The 16,695-nt window shown below is 36.4% G+C and overlaps 1 protein-coding gene across 1 annotated transcript in view; it reads left to right on the forward strand.

Annotated features, from left to right (window-relative positions):
• Positions 1-3,530: 3,530 nt before the first annotated feature.
• LOC107600130 (transmembrane protein 132C-like) overlaps positions 3,531-16,695 on the forward strand; it is a gene marked incomplete at its 5' end in the record, with an annotated part of 59,898 nt that continues 46,733 nt past the window's right edge. The window contains 2 exons of the mRNA XM_016291932.1: positions 3,531-3,570; positions 3,654-3,890. Of these exons, the coding sequence (XP_016147418.1) occupies positions 3,531-3,570; positions 3,654-3,890 (277 nt within the window). The remainder of the gene's footprint in view (positions 3,571-3,653; positions 3,891-16,695) is intronic.

Below are 16,695 nucleotides of genomic sequence, written 5' to 3' on the forward strand. Positions count from 1 at the left end.
CCATAAACCCTGAACTGATCGATGATGGCTAATTAATACAGCTGGGGACAATGAGACTCCTCTTTTCTCTCTTCTTCCCTCTGCTTAAATTAATTATGGCTGAGAGAGAGAGACTGAAAAATCCTGACTGAAGGTTTTGACTCCGATGCCCTGGTGCCTGTGCTTTCTCCCCGTATGCCTCCAAAGTTACTTTAAGTAAAGATAATTGCTCAATTGCATTAGGGTTTCTGAGGGGGTAAGAATATACATGTGATCACATGTGCTTAAAAACTCAAATATGCATGGCTAATTACATTTACAAGGGTTATGTTATAGGTCACTGGTTTCGGAAGAGCTGTATTCACTCTTTGCTCTTTGGACAGTTGTTTATAGTAATATATTTAACTACACTCTTCTCTTAAAGTAACATTTCATGAAAAATTTAAGTTCTGTCATCATTTACATCATTACCATCTTGTCACTGTATGACTTTCTTTTAAAGTATTATAAAAGTAATGCACTAAATCCATCATGTCATCTGAGGCAAAATGGTTGCTTTTTGTGAGAAGAATACCGAATTTAAGGTGTTATTCTTTAAAGAATTTGACATCCGTTCTCTTTGAGGTATCACTGTAAAAATAATTTTTCAAAGCTGGAGTTAGGCTGGGCAATTCGGCTGGGACCGAAAGTTCTATTTTGGTTTCATCTGACCATATGACATTCTCCCAATCCTCTTCTGGATCATCCAAATGCTCTCTAGCAAACTTCAGACGGGCCTGGACATGTACTGGCTTAAGCAGGGGGACATGTCTGGCACTGCAGACTGGAGTACATTTTACAATCATTTTTGTCTTTCTACTTCAAAATTTCACATTTAATTCAATGTTTTACTTGTTATTTCTTTGTAATTAATTGTGGAATTTACTAGCAATTTCTAAGCAGTGTTATTTTAGCATCACTGAGATACTATTATAGGTTTTGTTCATATTTTAATAAATTTTTTTATTATTATAATTTCTACTTCGTTAATTTTATTTTGAGTAATTCTGGTGTGTTTTTGTCATTTTTATACATGTTTGGTTTATATATTTTTATATTTATCGTTTTTATAATTTTATATAAATATTATATTTATTTTATAGTTTTTAGTTCCATTTTAGTACATCAAGTTAAACTAAATGAAAATAAGAAATGTTGGTACCTGCATGCCTTGTAGCTGATTATGACTTCTGGTTTTAATATGAAGAAGCTCAAATGAGATTTGAGAGCTACAAAACATTCAACTGCTTAAATATGAAGAAGCACAAATGAGATTTGAGAGCTACAAAACATTCAATACATCCTTTAGTGTTTTCGTGTTTCATGGACGAAAAAAAGGTTCATACAGGTTCAAGCATGACGTTGAGTCAGACTTTTCATTTTTGAGTGAACTATGTCTTTAAAAGAAATTAAGAATTCCCATAACGCTTCGCTCCTTTGCCATACGCTCTTTTGCCCTGCTTATTATCCAGCCGTTTATAATGCTTAACAACTTTCCTTGAATGCAGAATAACTTTGCTGTCCTCTCTACTTCTCATCTGCTTCTACATAACTAATCCTCTTAACGCTTCTGAAAGTCCTGTTCAACGCATTTGTGTTTGCGTATAATTGTGCGAGGCCGCGTGTGTATGCGGTTTGCTTGTCTGCGGCTCATTGTTGGGCGCAGCTGAGTGTTTGGGCAAGATCCCTGTCTGACTCTGACTCTGAGTGAATAATGACAAAAACGCTTGTGCTATTCAGAGAAATGACATTGCACTTCCAGAAGAGACAGAGAGGGACTGTGACTGATTCGTTTTTCCTTGCTCTCGTTCTCCATAACATTATTTATCTCTCGTTTTCTGACTGGCCGCCCCCTCCCTCTCTCCCCGCTCCCCGTAGACATATGCCATCTCTGCAATAAAGTATTGTCTGTTGGTTTATTGATTCATTTACTGCTTCTAGAACATTCTTTTTGAAGGAGGAAGGGGTCAGACAGCAGCACATCCATCAAGCGGCCGATTGGGCGAGTGTAATTGAACTCATTTCAGGGGTGTCATAACAAGGATGGAGGGGGAAGGCGGTTATTTGGCCCCTGTTGATCTGAGGTCAAAGGTCAACTCGGAGCATTTAGAGAGGTTGGGATCTAACTGTGCACATTCATTCAGAAGAAAGAGACGAGGAAGGAATCAGGTAGGGTTTCCTGTTATTCAGGGAAATGGACTTTGCTGTTTCATATCAGTCTTGAAGCTTAGTGTGTGTGTATGAGTGCATCACAGAGCAAGACTTTTAACTCGCTGCATAAAGTTAGCTCCACTTTGTAGTGTACTCAGCAAAAGACCTGAACACTTAGATGGGAAGAGCCTGTCTGATCATCATGTAACATGACTAAACACAGATTACTTTGCTTTATGTATTGTTTAGAGATGTGTAGTCTTTGATCAAAAGTAATAAATACAGAATATTCCACAGGCATAAAATAAAGCCATGGTTGGGAATATCTTGTTTACTTGCTGCTAAGTGCCATACATAAAACTTGTGAATATCTTGGATCAATATCTTGTAAACATGACTTTGTTTCCTGGCATTCTGGTAAAAACCTGTGCATGCTAACTCGTAGAATGACAGTCTGATGCAAATTTCACAAAAAAATACCAAGAGCTTGGCTGAAATCACCAGTTCCATGTGTTATGGATCTCAGGTTTTGTGAATACATGCCCGTAACAGTCTGTGCTTGCCATTTGAGACAGAAACTGCTTGGTTACATGATTCTACAGTGCTTTAGTGCTTTTTATCCCTTGTAGTCCATTTCTGACACTCGCACTAATGCACAGACCCCAAGAAATTCATTAATTGTATTAAGATGCAGTGTCTTCTGGCTGTTACTATTGTTTCCCACAGTAAACCTTCTTCAATGGGTTTTTGTTGCTCTAATTTTCATCTGCAGATCAGTCCCTTGAGTTTATTCTCTGGATGTGATTACAGAGAGGAAACCCTTCAAATTGTTAATATCTTTTGAGATATTTTATGTACATTAAACACAAGCCGTTCCAGTGAAACTCACACAGTAATCACAGTAATTTGAATCTATACATGATGAGGATTCCAATTATTCATCACCTAAATTGATTTGTTAAAAGTTATTCAGGAATCTGATTGCAATTTTGTGTGTTAAATGTTTTAAATGTTGAGCATTTTGTGTTACTCAATTAAATATTGCATGTAATTTTTACTTTTTCATGACATTTTACGACGGTTTAGTTTTTTTTTTTTTAGTTTTTTTTTTTCATTTTAATTAAGCAAACCCTAAATTATTCATTGTCACACATACACACACATTTTAATAAAAAATTTACATTTTCATATTTTTAAATATTATTTTATTTTACATATTATTTTTTACTTATTACCACTCACCTGTGAAAAAGAGCATATCTTGAAAGGCTTCTTTCTTCTTTCTGTTCTAAGGGCTTTTTAAAATCACCACATAATCACTGAATTTTTTATATTAACTTATGTGTTCTCAACTTTTGTAGGAGGCCAAAGGCAATACTTCCCCCTGCTGTCCTGGAGGATGTGTGAATAGACATCAAAACACAGTATAAAGTCTGGCTCTCGGCAGCAGTTGCACTAAAGCCCTTGATCTTCCTTGATCTAAGAGTGTCTCTCTCTCCCCCTCATCTGACATCTGTCTTTCTCTTTTTCTCAACAGACTTGATGGTTCCTTCTATGAGATCATGTGGGTGGACTTTGAGATTGACAATTTCATCAACCTGCGGTCATCGCAGTCCATCCGCTGGCAGATAGAGTATCCCTCTACCGGAGCATCTGCTGAAGTCATCTCCACCATCTATATTAGCCAGAGAGACCTACAGGGTATCGTACCCATTGCTGAGGTGAGAGCACACCATTCACACAGCCTCAACCTTAATGTTTTCTAGAGCTGCACGTCAATACTGGTCCTGTCTGACTGACATATAAAGCAACCAACCACAGTATATCATGGTTTTATAAGCCATTTAGGGGCGGGCAGGTCTGCATTTGATGAAATAGTATGAAGATCATCTACCTGAACTGTGTCTAAGGCAGGAAGGGATTAAACTCTATAGGGATTTAAGTCTTTAAATCTTTCAGTCTTCCTGACAAGCAGCCCCCTGTGGTTCCGTGTGATATGAACAACAATACTTTGTCATGTCAGAACCATAGGACACAAAGAATGCTTATAGCAAATAGACAGCAGCAGCTATCTCTGTGCTTTCTAAAACACAGCATGAGCAGTCAATAGTAAAGATGAAAGAGCAAGTAATGTGGAATGTGAGCAGAAGAAAATCAGGACATGATGTGGGTCTCCCGCATCAACACTTACTAAGTACTAGGCCACAATCCAGACACCTTTGGGTTTTATTTATTTATTCATTTTAAAATAACCCTCATATTTTGACCTTCTGATAGGTCAGGTCATGTGTTCCTCCCCCGCTGTTTGGAGCTCCATGAGTCATGTGCCTCCAGCAGGGGGGAGAGGTGACTCTCACAGCCCCAATCCAAGCTCTCCTGCTGGGGTACATGATTCCAGCGCACACCCATCAGCTAGCTCTCGCCATGGAGCCTCTCACAGTGTTGAATGGCTGTTTCCACTGTGGTGGGAAAGTCATAGAGACTGAAGCGGGAGGATAGAGAATATTTACATTCTTTCTTTACACGCACTATGTTTGGAAAGAAATTAATACCTTTATTCAACAAGCATGCATTAAATAGATAAAAAGTGACAGTTAAGATTTTTATATTGTTACAAACCTTTAATTCTATTCCAAATAAATGCTGGTCTTTTAAAATTTCTATTAATCAATGAATCAACATTTCCACTGTTTTTATCATCGATAATTATGTCATGTGAAGCAATATTTTAAATATTAGTGTTTTTTCTTTTTTTTTTTTTTTTTATCGAATAAATGCAGCATTGATGAGCATAAGAGCATGAAATACTTCATTCAAAAACTTTCATTCAAAAACTTTTTTTTACCTGCATATAATATGAAAGAAAAAGATACACGTAAAGATACATTTTCAGAAAATTACACACACACACGCACACACACACACACACGTGTGTGCATCTACAGTAATAAATAGATATTTATTACTAAGTGTTATTGTTTTATATAATCGTTCTTTCCTTCTCTTTATTTTTCACTCCCTGCTAGACTGTGACATCCAGTCCAAACCTTTTAAAGTTAATCACGTATTTTTCTATATGTGTTCTGTATGCGACCCCTCTATCTTATCTTTCTTGCTATGTGTAAGTGTGTGTGTGTTTCCTCGCCGTTTGAGTTGTTCCCAACGGAGTGAGCAGAAGCAGTTGAGTGTCTGAGCAGTAATTAATTCTTAATTGGAACACTTGTTTATCTTTGTTGTTTGAAGATTCCAATGAGTTGCTGAAATACCCAGTGGGCCGTGTAGCTACGAGAGGGGCGGGGCTTTCAGCTGCGCGGCTTAATACCAGTCTGCCTGTGTTTGTTTACATTAGGGAAAGATAGCAAGAGTGAGCGAGAGAGAGGGAGTGCGATGCTTAATAGCGGCCGCATTTGAAATTACACTGCAAAAAATTGCACTGTGATGAGCCGTTGCTATGGAGAGATGGGCAAAGAGGAGACTTTAAATGAATTGCTTATGCAGTATTATGGTTTATTTTGATTACTGTTTCATGTTTTGTAAATGATTAATGAGTTATAGCACTGGAAATGTATGGAAAGATATGAAGACAGTCACAGCACGAGCGATTGAGGGGGGGTTGTGGATGTGTTTCATGCGGAATTAGTGAAATTCAGAAATGTGGAGGCAACATCTTGTCTGTGTGTTTGGGCTTTTCAGAATTTAAATTTGTGGTTCATTTTCATTTGATATTAATACAGTTTCCATTTGGCACATGGGACAACATTTTATCTAATATAAAACTTACGTACTATATTACAAAATTTATATCCCAGTGGTATTGCAACATACTTTCTTTTACCTTTCAGAAAAAATGCTGAAAGCATTACAAATACAGATGAAAATTGAAATGAACTAATGTTGTTTTAAAGCCTTATGACTTTTGATTTTCAAGAATCCTACACATTTTCTTCTACAGTACTCTAATAAATCACTCTGATGTGTTTTCACAATTATATCGGAGGTATCAATTATATTATTACACATTTATTTGCTTGGAAGTGATACAGTACGTGATATAATTGCATTTATAAGTATGAATATATAATAGGGGTGGGGGGGGGGGGGGTCGATACAGCATAGTATCGCGATATTTTCCACGGCAGTCCTGTATCGATACACGGACGCCAAGTATCGATCTTTTATTATACTATTTGGTAGAATAATAAAATAAATTTCTTTACAATCCACTAGGTGGTGGTGTTGCGTTTTTTCTGGTGAGGTCAGCTGGGTCACCTTCAGCATGCAGTAAGTTAGTAAAATAAAGAGGGTGGCATCGAGGTCCGCGTTTAAATCGGATGCATCGGATTTGTAAACAAGGAGGGGATGCAAGTAGGGATGCACCGAAAATATAGGCTACATATAATAATAATAATAATAATAATAATATATATGGCACGCCTCATCGGCTAATTCGTAACATTTACAGCAGCCATAAAGCCAGGAAATACTTGTGTAATAATTTTTTTCTTGCAGATGCCATTTTAGTACATGAGTATATAGTATAGGCCTATATTTAGTATATATGATTTTGAAAACAAATGCTACCTCCTCACTAGTGACGGGCACTTTCAAAACACTCTTTTGTGAAGCTTTGAAACCTTTGTAAATAATTAGTTTTGAACCAAGAGTGCGTATCAAAATGCCAAAGTCACGTGATTTCAGTAAAGAAGGCTTTGTTATCATGTCATGTTTCGAAATTTCAGTGGTTCACTGATAAAAGGCGGTCTCTGTAAAACAAAGAACTAGTGTCTGTAGTTTTTAGGGGTGGGGGAAAAAAATCGATACAGCATAGTATCGCGATATATTTTCCGCGGCAATACTGTATCGATACATGGACGCCAAGTATCGATCTTTTATTATACTTTTTGGTAGAATAATAAAATAAATTTCTTTACAATCCACTAGGTGGTGGTGTTGCGTTTTTTCTGGTGAGGTCAGCTGGGTCACCTTCAGCATGCAGTAAGTTAGTAAAATAAAGAGGGTGGCATCGAGGTCCGCGTTTAAATCGGATGCATCGGATTTGTAAACAAGGAGGGGATGCAAGTAGGGATGCACCGAAAATATAGGCTACATATAATAATAATAATAATAATAATAATAATGCTGAAAGCATTACAAATACAGATGAAAATTGAAATGAACTAATGTTGTTTTAAAGCCTTATGACTTTTGATTTTCAAGAATCCTACACATTTTCTTCTACAGTACTCTAATAAATCACTCTGATGTGTTTTCACAATTATATCGGAGGTATCAATTATATTATTACACATTTATTTGCTTGGAAGTGATACAGTACGTGATATAATTGCATTTATAAGTATGAATATATAATAGGGGTGGGGGTGGGGGGGGTCGATACAGCATAGTATCGCGATATTTTCCACGGCAGTCCTGTATCGATACACGGACGCCAAGTATCGATCTTTTATTATACTATTTGGTAGAATAATAAAATAAATTTCTTTACAATCCACTAGGTTGTGGTGTTGCGTTTTTTCTGGTGAGGTCAGCTGGGTCACCTTCAGCATGCAGTAAGTTAGTAAAATAAAGAGGGTGGCATCGCGGTCCGCGTTTAAATCGGATGCATGGACTTACTTCGGATTTGTAAACAAGGAGGGGATGCAAGTAGGGATGCACCGAAAATATAGGCTACATATAATAATAATAATAATAATAATATATATGGCACGCCTCGTCGTGCCCCGCCAGTGTTCAGTGCGCATGTTTCACTCTCCTTGTCACTGCACGGTTTGACACTTCGCTCAGTATTCTGATCTATGAATATGCGTTCCGCTCGTGTACTGCTCATGCTCACCGGAAAAGCAAAGTCTGCTCAAATAACGTGCTGACAGGAAATGTCTATGCAGTATAGGCCTGCTTGTTCCAGTTTGCAGTAGCGCTACTGTGCTGTAACATGGTGTAGGCTATTTCAGCTGTACTGGGCAACGCTGCTAAAATGATGCTACCTTGCTTCAGTGCGCTATGCTCTGCTCATATGCTCTGAAAACAATAGCTTTGTAGGTCTATACATTATTTGGATAATTTGTCAAAAAAAATTTTTATATCTGATTCTGTTACATAGAAGTGAATAAAAATAATATTTTGATATTTAATATTAAGGTAATACTTTTCAATAAGGTTCCATTAGTTAATGTTAGTTAATGTATTAACTATCATGAACGAACAATAAACAATACATTTATTACAGTATTTATTAATCTTTCTTAATGTTAGTTAATGAGAATACAGTTATTCACTGTTAGTTCATGTCAATTCAGAGTGCATTAACTGTTAACATGCACAACTGTTGATTTTAATAATGCATTAGTAAATGTTGAAATTAACATGAAGTAAGATTAATAAATGCTGAAGAACTATTGTTCATTCTTAGTTCATTATCTAAAGTAGTTAACTAATGTTAACTAATGAACCGTATTGTAAATGTGTTTGTGTTACCAATATTGATATAAATTCTGTCCAGTTTTATTGTGTTACTTTCAGTAAAAGTGTAGTTATTTTATTGGCTTGTGTTTTTTTTAATTCAGTATCATTAAAATTGAGTTAAATTTAAAAAGTCTTACAAAATTACTTTATATTATTTAATAAAATTATAAATAATCATTACAAAGCAGTTTCGGTTTTCGGCCAAGTGCCTCCAGAATTTTCGGTTTCCATTTCGGCCCAGAATTTTCATTTCAGTGCATCCCTAGATGTAAGACTACATGTTTAATTTAATTGCATTTAAATGTAACAGTAATTTACTTTCAAATGCCCCAATTGCTGATGGGTCTGCACAACTTTAGTACAATTTCAAGTTGCACTGTTCAAAATACCTGTAGTAGCACAGCAGTGCATACCTGTTTACATTTAATTAACGTGGACTAGATTAAGACTGTAATACAAATAGTTGAGTTTGCCAGGTGCATACAACATTTATGACAGGTTTTCATGAAAGTGTTGGTCAGTTTGTCTGCAATACAATTAAGTCTGCAATTAAAATCGCAATAATATTGTATCGTGACACAAGTATCGTGATAATATCGTATCGTGAGGCCACTGGTGATTCCCACCTCCATAACACCATTATATTTTGTATTTCTTTTTGTTTCAGACAAAAATGGCAGTGTTTTATGGTAAGGTCAAGATGTGCAAAGTTGTTGCTGTTTTAATTGGCTATACTGAGAAAATGATTCAGAAACTTTTGCTTTCATGACCAGTATTGAAGGACACGTGTTAATAATTAATTCAATTTAAGTTTATATGGGAGTACTAAATGTATTTATATATCAGAGAATTATAGAAATAATGCTTAAGAAAAACGGCTTTTCAGACCATTTTCTATGATGGTACAGAGTTGTCATATTCCCTGTATTATTATTATTATTATTATTATTATTATTATTATTACAAATATTTTTATTATTATTATTATTATTATTTTATAATTTCTATTTCTAACATTTATTTTGCTTTTTACATTTTTATTACAGGTATTTTCTAAAAAATATTATACTGTTAGAACATAATATATGCAGTGCAGGGATATTATATTCCAGTATATTACATAATATTTATTAAAGTTCCATCAAATTCTCATGTTTATGCAATTTAAAATATATTTTTTTATATTGCAAAATAACTACAATAATACAGTAGCATGCATGTTTTATGTATCTGTTATATGTTACTACTAATTCAGCTATTCATTGTAATCATTTGTTTGTACCATTAATGAACAAATCCTTGGTAAACTCTGCTGGTGTGATAAAGTCTGAAGAGACAGAAGAGCATCTTAAAGGGGTCATGAACTGAATTTTTTTTTATAGTGCCCTCTGAGGTTCACTTATAATGTTAGTGTGATTTTACATCAAAAAACATCATAATTTAGAAGTAATAGGCTATTTTCCATCCTGTTTTTTAGCCTCTCTGCAGAACGGTCTGTTTTTATAGGCGGGACACATTCAAGACTCGCAAGAAACGCCCACTGCTGTGATTGGCTAACAGTTTCACTTATAAAATAACAGATGGACGCTGCTGTGACGTACTCTGTAAACAACATGGGTCATTTGGGTTAAAAACGTGTAAATACTCAGTATATATCAAACGGTCTGGAACAGATTCACACTTCTGTGTTGCGACATTACTGTTGGATCCACTCTAGTCAGACTCAGCACTGCATCATCCTTTACTTTCAGTCTCTGAAAAGTCTGCATCATACTGTCTAGTTTAAAAATGAATCCGTAGCAAAACAAACAAACAGTGTTTCACTGACACGATCTGGAGCTCTTTGCTAATTATACCCCGTGTTTTCACCGGACGCGAGTGGCACAACACGACTATAGACAACAGAACCCATTATAATCGGTGATTCTGTCTACACTGAATGCGGCATGGATTGACACGACAAATCCCCGACAGTAAACGGATGTCCCACTCTATTTCTGACATACTCCAAGCAGAGAAATTGATTTGCGACATGATGCAACAGCACTCACGTAGATATGTTAGGATCACAAGGAAGGCAATTCAAAGACTATTTTTCACAACTTACACTACACAGTGTCTTGTAATCTTGTAATGTTATCTGTATGGTTCTGTTGGAGTAATCCAGTGTTTGCATCTCTCTAGTATTTGGATTTGCATGTTCATATATAAACGAAACACACTAAGGAAGAAAATGTGCAAAGGAGAAAGTCATATGTTAAAATGTCATTAAACAAAAAAAAAAAGTCAAATATTTGTTCCTTTTCAGAAAGTATCAGTGAAATGATGCTTAACATTTAGAAATGTTGGTCCACCTCATTTATATTATTATATTATACTTAAGGGAGTTGAATAATTTCACTTCCTTTGTGTGTCAGTATTGTTTTTTTTTTAGATTACATTTTAAAATAGGGGCAATTCAGACATCTGATACGTTTAAATCTACACTGTTCCAAATTATTATGCAAGTGACATATCAATAGGATTTCGCTACAATAAACAGTCAGATTTTTGATTTTCACATCATTTCAGGTAACTGGTATCAATCTCAGACAGGTTTGTTCAATAGTTTGCCAGGTCTTCTTAGGTAAATGGAAACCCTACTTAAAGAGGTTGTTCCACATTATTAAGCAAGTCACAGTTCACATGCAATATGGGGAGGAAGAAAGATCTTTCTGAAGATGAAAAGTATGAAACAATGCAATGTCTTGCAAAAGGCATCAAAACAAACTATATTTTGCAAAAAGCAAATAGAAATTATCAAACTGTCAAAAGATTTGTGAGTGACTTAGAGCACAGAAGATCTTGGTCAGATAAAGATATATTAAGGAAAGTTTCTGTCAAACAAATTAACTTTATTGTAATGCCAGCTGTAAAAAAAGCCACTGCTGAGCAGCAAACACGTGTTTGAAGCTACTGGAGTCTCAAGATCCTCTCCATACAGACTGGCAGTTGTGTGTAGAGCTGTGTTTCAGTCACTGCTAACCAAACCTCACAAAGAGAAACCTGCACAGTGGCTGTAGAAACACATGAAGACTTGTTTTTAAATAGTTTTATTCACTTGCGAATGCTGCAGTACAATGGATGGTCCAGATAAATGGATTTCTGATAGTTGCTGAATGGCCATCCTATTCCAATGAGACTGCAACATCAGCAAGGAGGTGATGGGTGATGATTTGGATTGGAATATTGGGAAGTGAGATGTAAGGTCATTTTAGGGTGTCAAAATGACTTCTGCAAGATATGGGGAGTTTATAACTGACCATTTTCTGCTGTGGTATAAAATTAAGAATAGTGCTCTCGGAAATAAAAGGAGTTTCATGCAGGACAACACACTATCCCATGCTGCATAACTAACATGGTGCTAAACAGTTTAAAAATGTGTTTCTACAGCCACTGTGCAGGTTTCTCTTTGTGAGGTTTGGTTAGCAGTGACTGAAACGCAGCTTTACACACAACTGCCAGCCTGCATGGAGAGGATCTTGAGACTCCAGTAGCTTCAAACACCTGTTTGCTGCTCAGCAGTGGCTTTTTTACAGCTGGCATTACAATACAATTCATTCGTTTGACAGAAACTTTCCTTAATAAATCTTAATCTGACCAAGATCTTCTGTGCTCTGTCAAATCTTTTGACAGTTCAATAATCTCTATTTGCTTTTTGCTAAATATAATTTGTTTTGATGCCTTATGCAAGACATTGCATTGTTTCATACTTTTCATCTTCAGAAAGATCTTTCTTCCTCACCATATTGCATGAGAACTGTGACTTGCTTAATAATGTGGACCAACCTCTTTAAGTAGGGTTTCCATTTACCTAAGAAGACCTGGCAAACTATTGAACAAACCTGTCTGTCAGGCCTGTGTTCCTGTCTTGTGTTGTGTTTTCCTCCCCCACATGGTCCATGTTCATTTTTGCCCATTTTTGGTTATCTCCCTGTTCCTGTCCTCATTATATAGTTTGTTATGTTCATTTGATTCCTCCTGTGTTTGTTTGATTAATTATCTAGTTTACTCCCGGTTATTTAAGCCCAGTGTTTTCCTGTGTCTAGCATCCAGTATTATATGTCGAAGTTGTGTTTCCTGTGTGTCTCTGCCTGCCTTGTGTTACCCCGTCTTGGAAGATTAAAGACTCTTACTTTGAGTTTATCCCATGTCTCCTTGTTCTTCGTTTCGCCACAGAAGGCAACCGTGACACTGTCTGAGATTGATATCTAAGTTATCTAAAAAGATGTGAAAAACAACAAAAATCTGACTCTTTATTGTACCGAAATCCTATTGATATGTCACTTGCATAATAATTTGCAACACAGTGTAGCTGCTTTTCATGCTATATTACTTTTGTTTTTATGTTTATTTAACATTTCTAATTATTCTCTCTCCAAAACACATGGCTTATGTGCCTTCATTGCAATAATAAAAAGTCACTGAATCTAGGGAAAATGCACACCATTATTTGTCAAGTACATTGTTCAGATACTTTTAGATGAGATACTTATTTATTTACTAAGGACTCATCTGAAGGTCCAGCGAGCGTGTCAGGTTACGATGAATAAATGTAGGGCACAGATACGCACACACTCGCACATTTTATAAGCTTTTAGAGGCTAATTCTTCAAAAGGCAAAGAAATGGAGCCAAGAGTCACACCGTAAAGAAAAGGGCACAAGCTTATTCTGTGTGTCAGAGAAAGGAGTTGTGGCGGAGAGCAAATAGATACACAAACACCCATAACCTACCCTACTGACTCACCTGGATATTACTGCGTGCTTATTGGAATTATTACACACCAGAGGGTCATGAGGCACACACACACACACACACATAGATGGCACAAAAAACGGTTTGGAGAAAGGTTTGCCGTGTTTCTGGCCCTATTAGAGGGCCTGTAATTCAGAGTGTTGTGAAGCTAATTGTCAATTACATCTGATCTATCAGTCTCGGTGCCAGAGCTGCCGAGACCTGCCAAGATGCTCGTCGTATCGAGTCCTACTTCTACTTCTCTCCCATTCTCCTTTTCCTTTCCTCTCCCACCTCTGAGCTCTTCACCTCTAGAGCTTTCTGAGCGCTCTCCTTCAAAGCAGGGCCATTGCACAGCAATTTGGCTCAGTGAAATGGAATTGTGTGCGTGTCCATCAGAGAGAAACTCAGACAGAGAGAATAATTTGCTAGAAATCGCTGCCTGTTTGTATTTGTATTCTGCTCCTAAATCCAAAAAGTGAGGGCAGAGTTCTTGAATGTTTTGCTTGATAAGTCTTGTCGGGAGAACAAAAGTAGGTTGTATTAGCGATTCATCTGGAAAATAAACACTCGACTATCACTTTGCATCCCGCTAATGTGTGTGTATGTGTACGCTCTGTTTCTGTACCCTGTGAACTCCTGTTTACCTCACTTCTTTGTCTGACTTTCTTAGGCCTGTTGGAATGAACAAGAGGTACATTAAAGCATTTAAAGTTGAATTTGTTTAAGGCGTTGTGCTCAGTGGGAACCCGAGCGTCCACTCTCTCTTCATGTGTTTAATGGGTTTGCTTTAAATCGCCACTAAGTGCCTCCACCAATTTACCTCTCACAGCTTATCAGTGGGAAACTATAAAGAGAAGCGAATAACAGAAAAAAAGCACAGAGGATGTCTTTTAGAGGGGTTTTAGAAGTTAATTATATTTAAAATGTTTGTGTATACGTATTTCAATTTGATCAGCTATAATACGCATTTAGGAGGAAAGTGAGATGGTGACAGAAATGTCTTTTGATTGCAGTGTTTGTGTGTTTGTGAGTTATGGGTCCACACTTGTTAGATGAAAAGTGAATGTTAGACAGTGTGAAATATCGATGCTCAGTGTCTCCCTGTTGTGCCCCCTGTTTCAGATGATTTTTAGTTTGCAGCCTCAGCCACTCCACTCCCCTGAATTATACCTCAATGTTACCTAATCACATTACTTTTTTAAATTATTTTTTTGAAAGTAACATTATTATTATTATTTGTATTGTTTGTTGTTGTTGTTTTTTTTAAAAGCTAAATTTTTCAGCAGTCATTACTGTGGTCTTCAGTGTCACATGATGTAATCAGAAATAATTCTGATCCTTCAGAAAATATGCTGATTTGGTGCTCAAGAAACATTTCTTATTATCAGAGATGTGCTGCTTAATATTTTTATGGATACTGCGATTTATACGTTTTTCGGGATTCTTTGATTAGAAAAACTTTTTTGATGTAGAAATATTTTGTAACATTATAAATGTATTTACTCTTACTCGTGATGAATTTAATGCATCCTTGCTGAATAAAAGTATTCATTTATTTCTGGAAAAAAATCTTAACTGATCCCAAACTTGTGAACGGTAGTGTAGTATAACAAGTAATGAACAGCAGACAAGTAATGGCAAAATAACAAGGACTGAGTTGTATTACATTTATTAAATGAATTAATGTAATGAAGCTGTCTCCAGGGGTTCTGCCTGATGTGGATGTTGAAATATTGCTTTATTTATAAAAATATATAGTTATTGTATGCAAATGAAGTTGGAGAGACAAACACCAACCGTTGGTGTAAGATTTCATTCAAAAAAAGAGAAAGCCACAGGCAGCAAAACGGTTGCGCAGAAGTCACGTTTCTTTCCATATACTATATTAGTAACTTTTTTATGTAACAGTAGCTAACGTTTGCCCAACACTGATTAGCTTGCACAGGAAATCAACTGAACTGCAGAAATGTGGGACATGGGACTCGTGTGTCAACAATAAGCCTTTAAAATTGTGAGACAGGAATGCAGACGCATACAATGGTTATGAAAGACATCTAATTGGATGCTGACATGCTCAAGTGAGCTGTGTGGTACAAGAGGAGACATGTAATGAATCTGCTAATTAGAGGTTAACTTGAAATGTGCATACAGCTGTCAGAAGAGTGTTTAGTTTTATGTTGATGACCACATGCAGCTCCTCCCATTTGTTTATCCAGCCATTATGCGTAATTTTTCATGTTTATTGTTAGTTTTGCTTGATGACTCCTGCCAAAGCGTTGATGGCCAACCATATTAGTCTGATTTTTGGCACAGGTTCTGCTTACTTGCTGTGTAGATTGTTGTTGTAATTATTCAGTTTCTTTAAAGGTGAGGGCAGTATGGGAGTTAATTGTTTTCTGCTGTGACCTGCACATTTCACCAGCGCGATCGCTTTTACAAGCTTGTATTTCAAAGCTTAATTACGGTCAGTTACGAGCTGCCATTGAAGCTTTGGAGGTGAACTGTGCGGCTAGATGTTTGTGACCTCCCTGATTTTATGGCTGTTTAGCTTTGTATTAAATACAAGGTGAAAGCCGGATCGAATCGTCTGGCATTGGAATCACCCGGACATGACGCCATAAAATAATTAGAGGCACGTATAGATAATTCCTAAAGTGGTAATGTGCCTTAATTGAGTTATATTTTTAGTACACATGGTCTCATCCACTGTTTAAATGGGAGTTGAGCATTTTATGCAGTTTCCTGTTAAATACATATTGACAGAGCCAAATATAGACCATTATCCTTAGATCTTTAATTAGTTCCAAGCATCACCATTTTCCAAAACCCCTGGTATTAAACTACATGTGCTTCGGGCATTAATGATATCTAAATTATTTATACTAGATTATGCAGCTTGTTGAGAAGTTGTGGAGTGTGCTTTTTCTATCTAAGCAATGATGCTTAAAATTGCATACAGTTCGAATAAGGTTCAGATGTACAGACCAGGATATCATTGTGAGTGGGATCTTTTGACTTTGGCCAGACAGTAACCACATAGCAACCTGCTGACAACCACTAAGAACACTTGGTTACACTTTACTTGAAGGGGTGTGCATAAGACTGACATGACACCTTCATAATCATGACATGACACCTACATAATCATGTCATGACACATGTCATGAATATGAAGTGTTTTTTATGCATGTTTATGACAACTGTCATTAAGTGTCATTCGCTCAGTTATGTCATTTGTAATGCAAATATGACATTATTTGACCTA

Source organism: Sinocyclocheilus grahami, unplaced genomic scaffold (assembly GCF_001515645.1).
Source record: "Sinocyclocheilus grahami isolate Dianchi unplaced genomic scaffold, SAMN03320097.WGS_v1.1 scaffold278.1, whole genome shotgun sequence".
Lineage (NCBI taxonomy): Eukaryota > Metazoa > Chordata > Actinopteri > Cypriniformes > Cyprinidae > Sinocyclocheilus > Sinocyclocheilus grahami.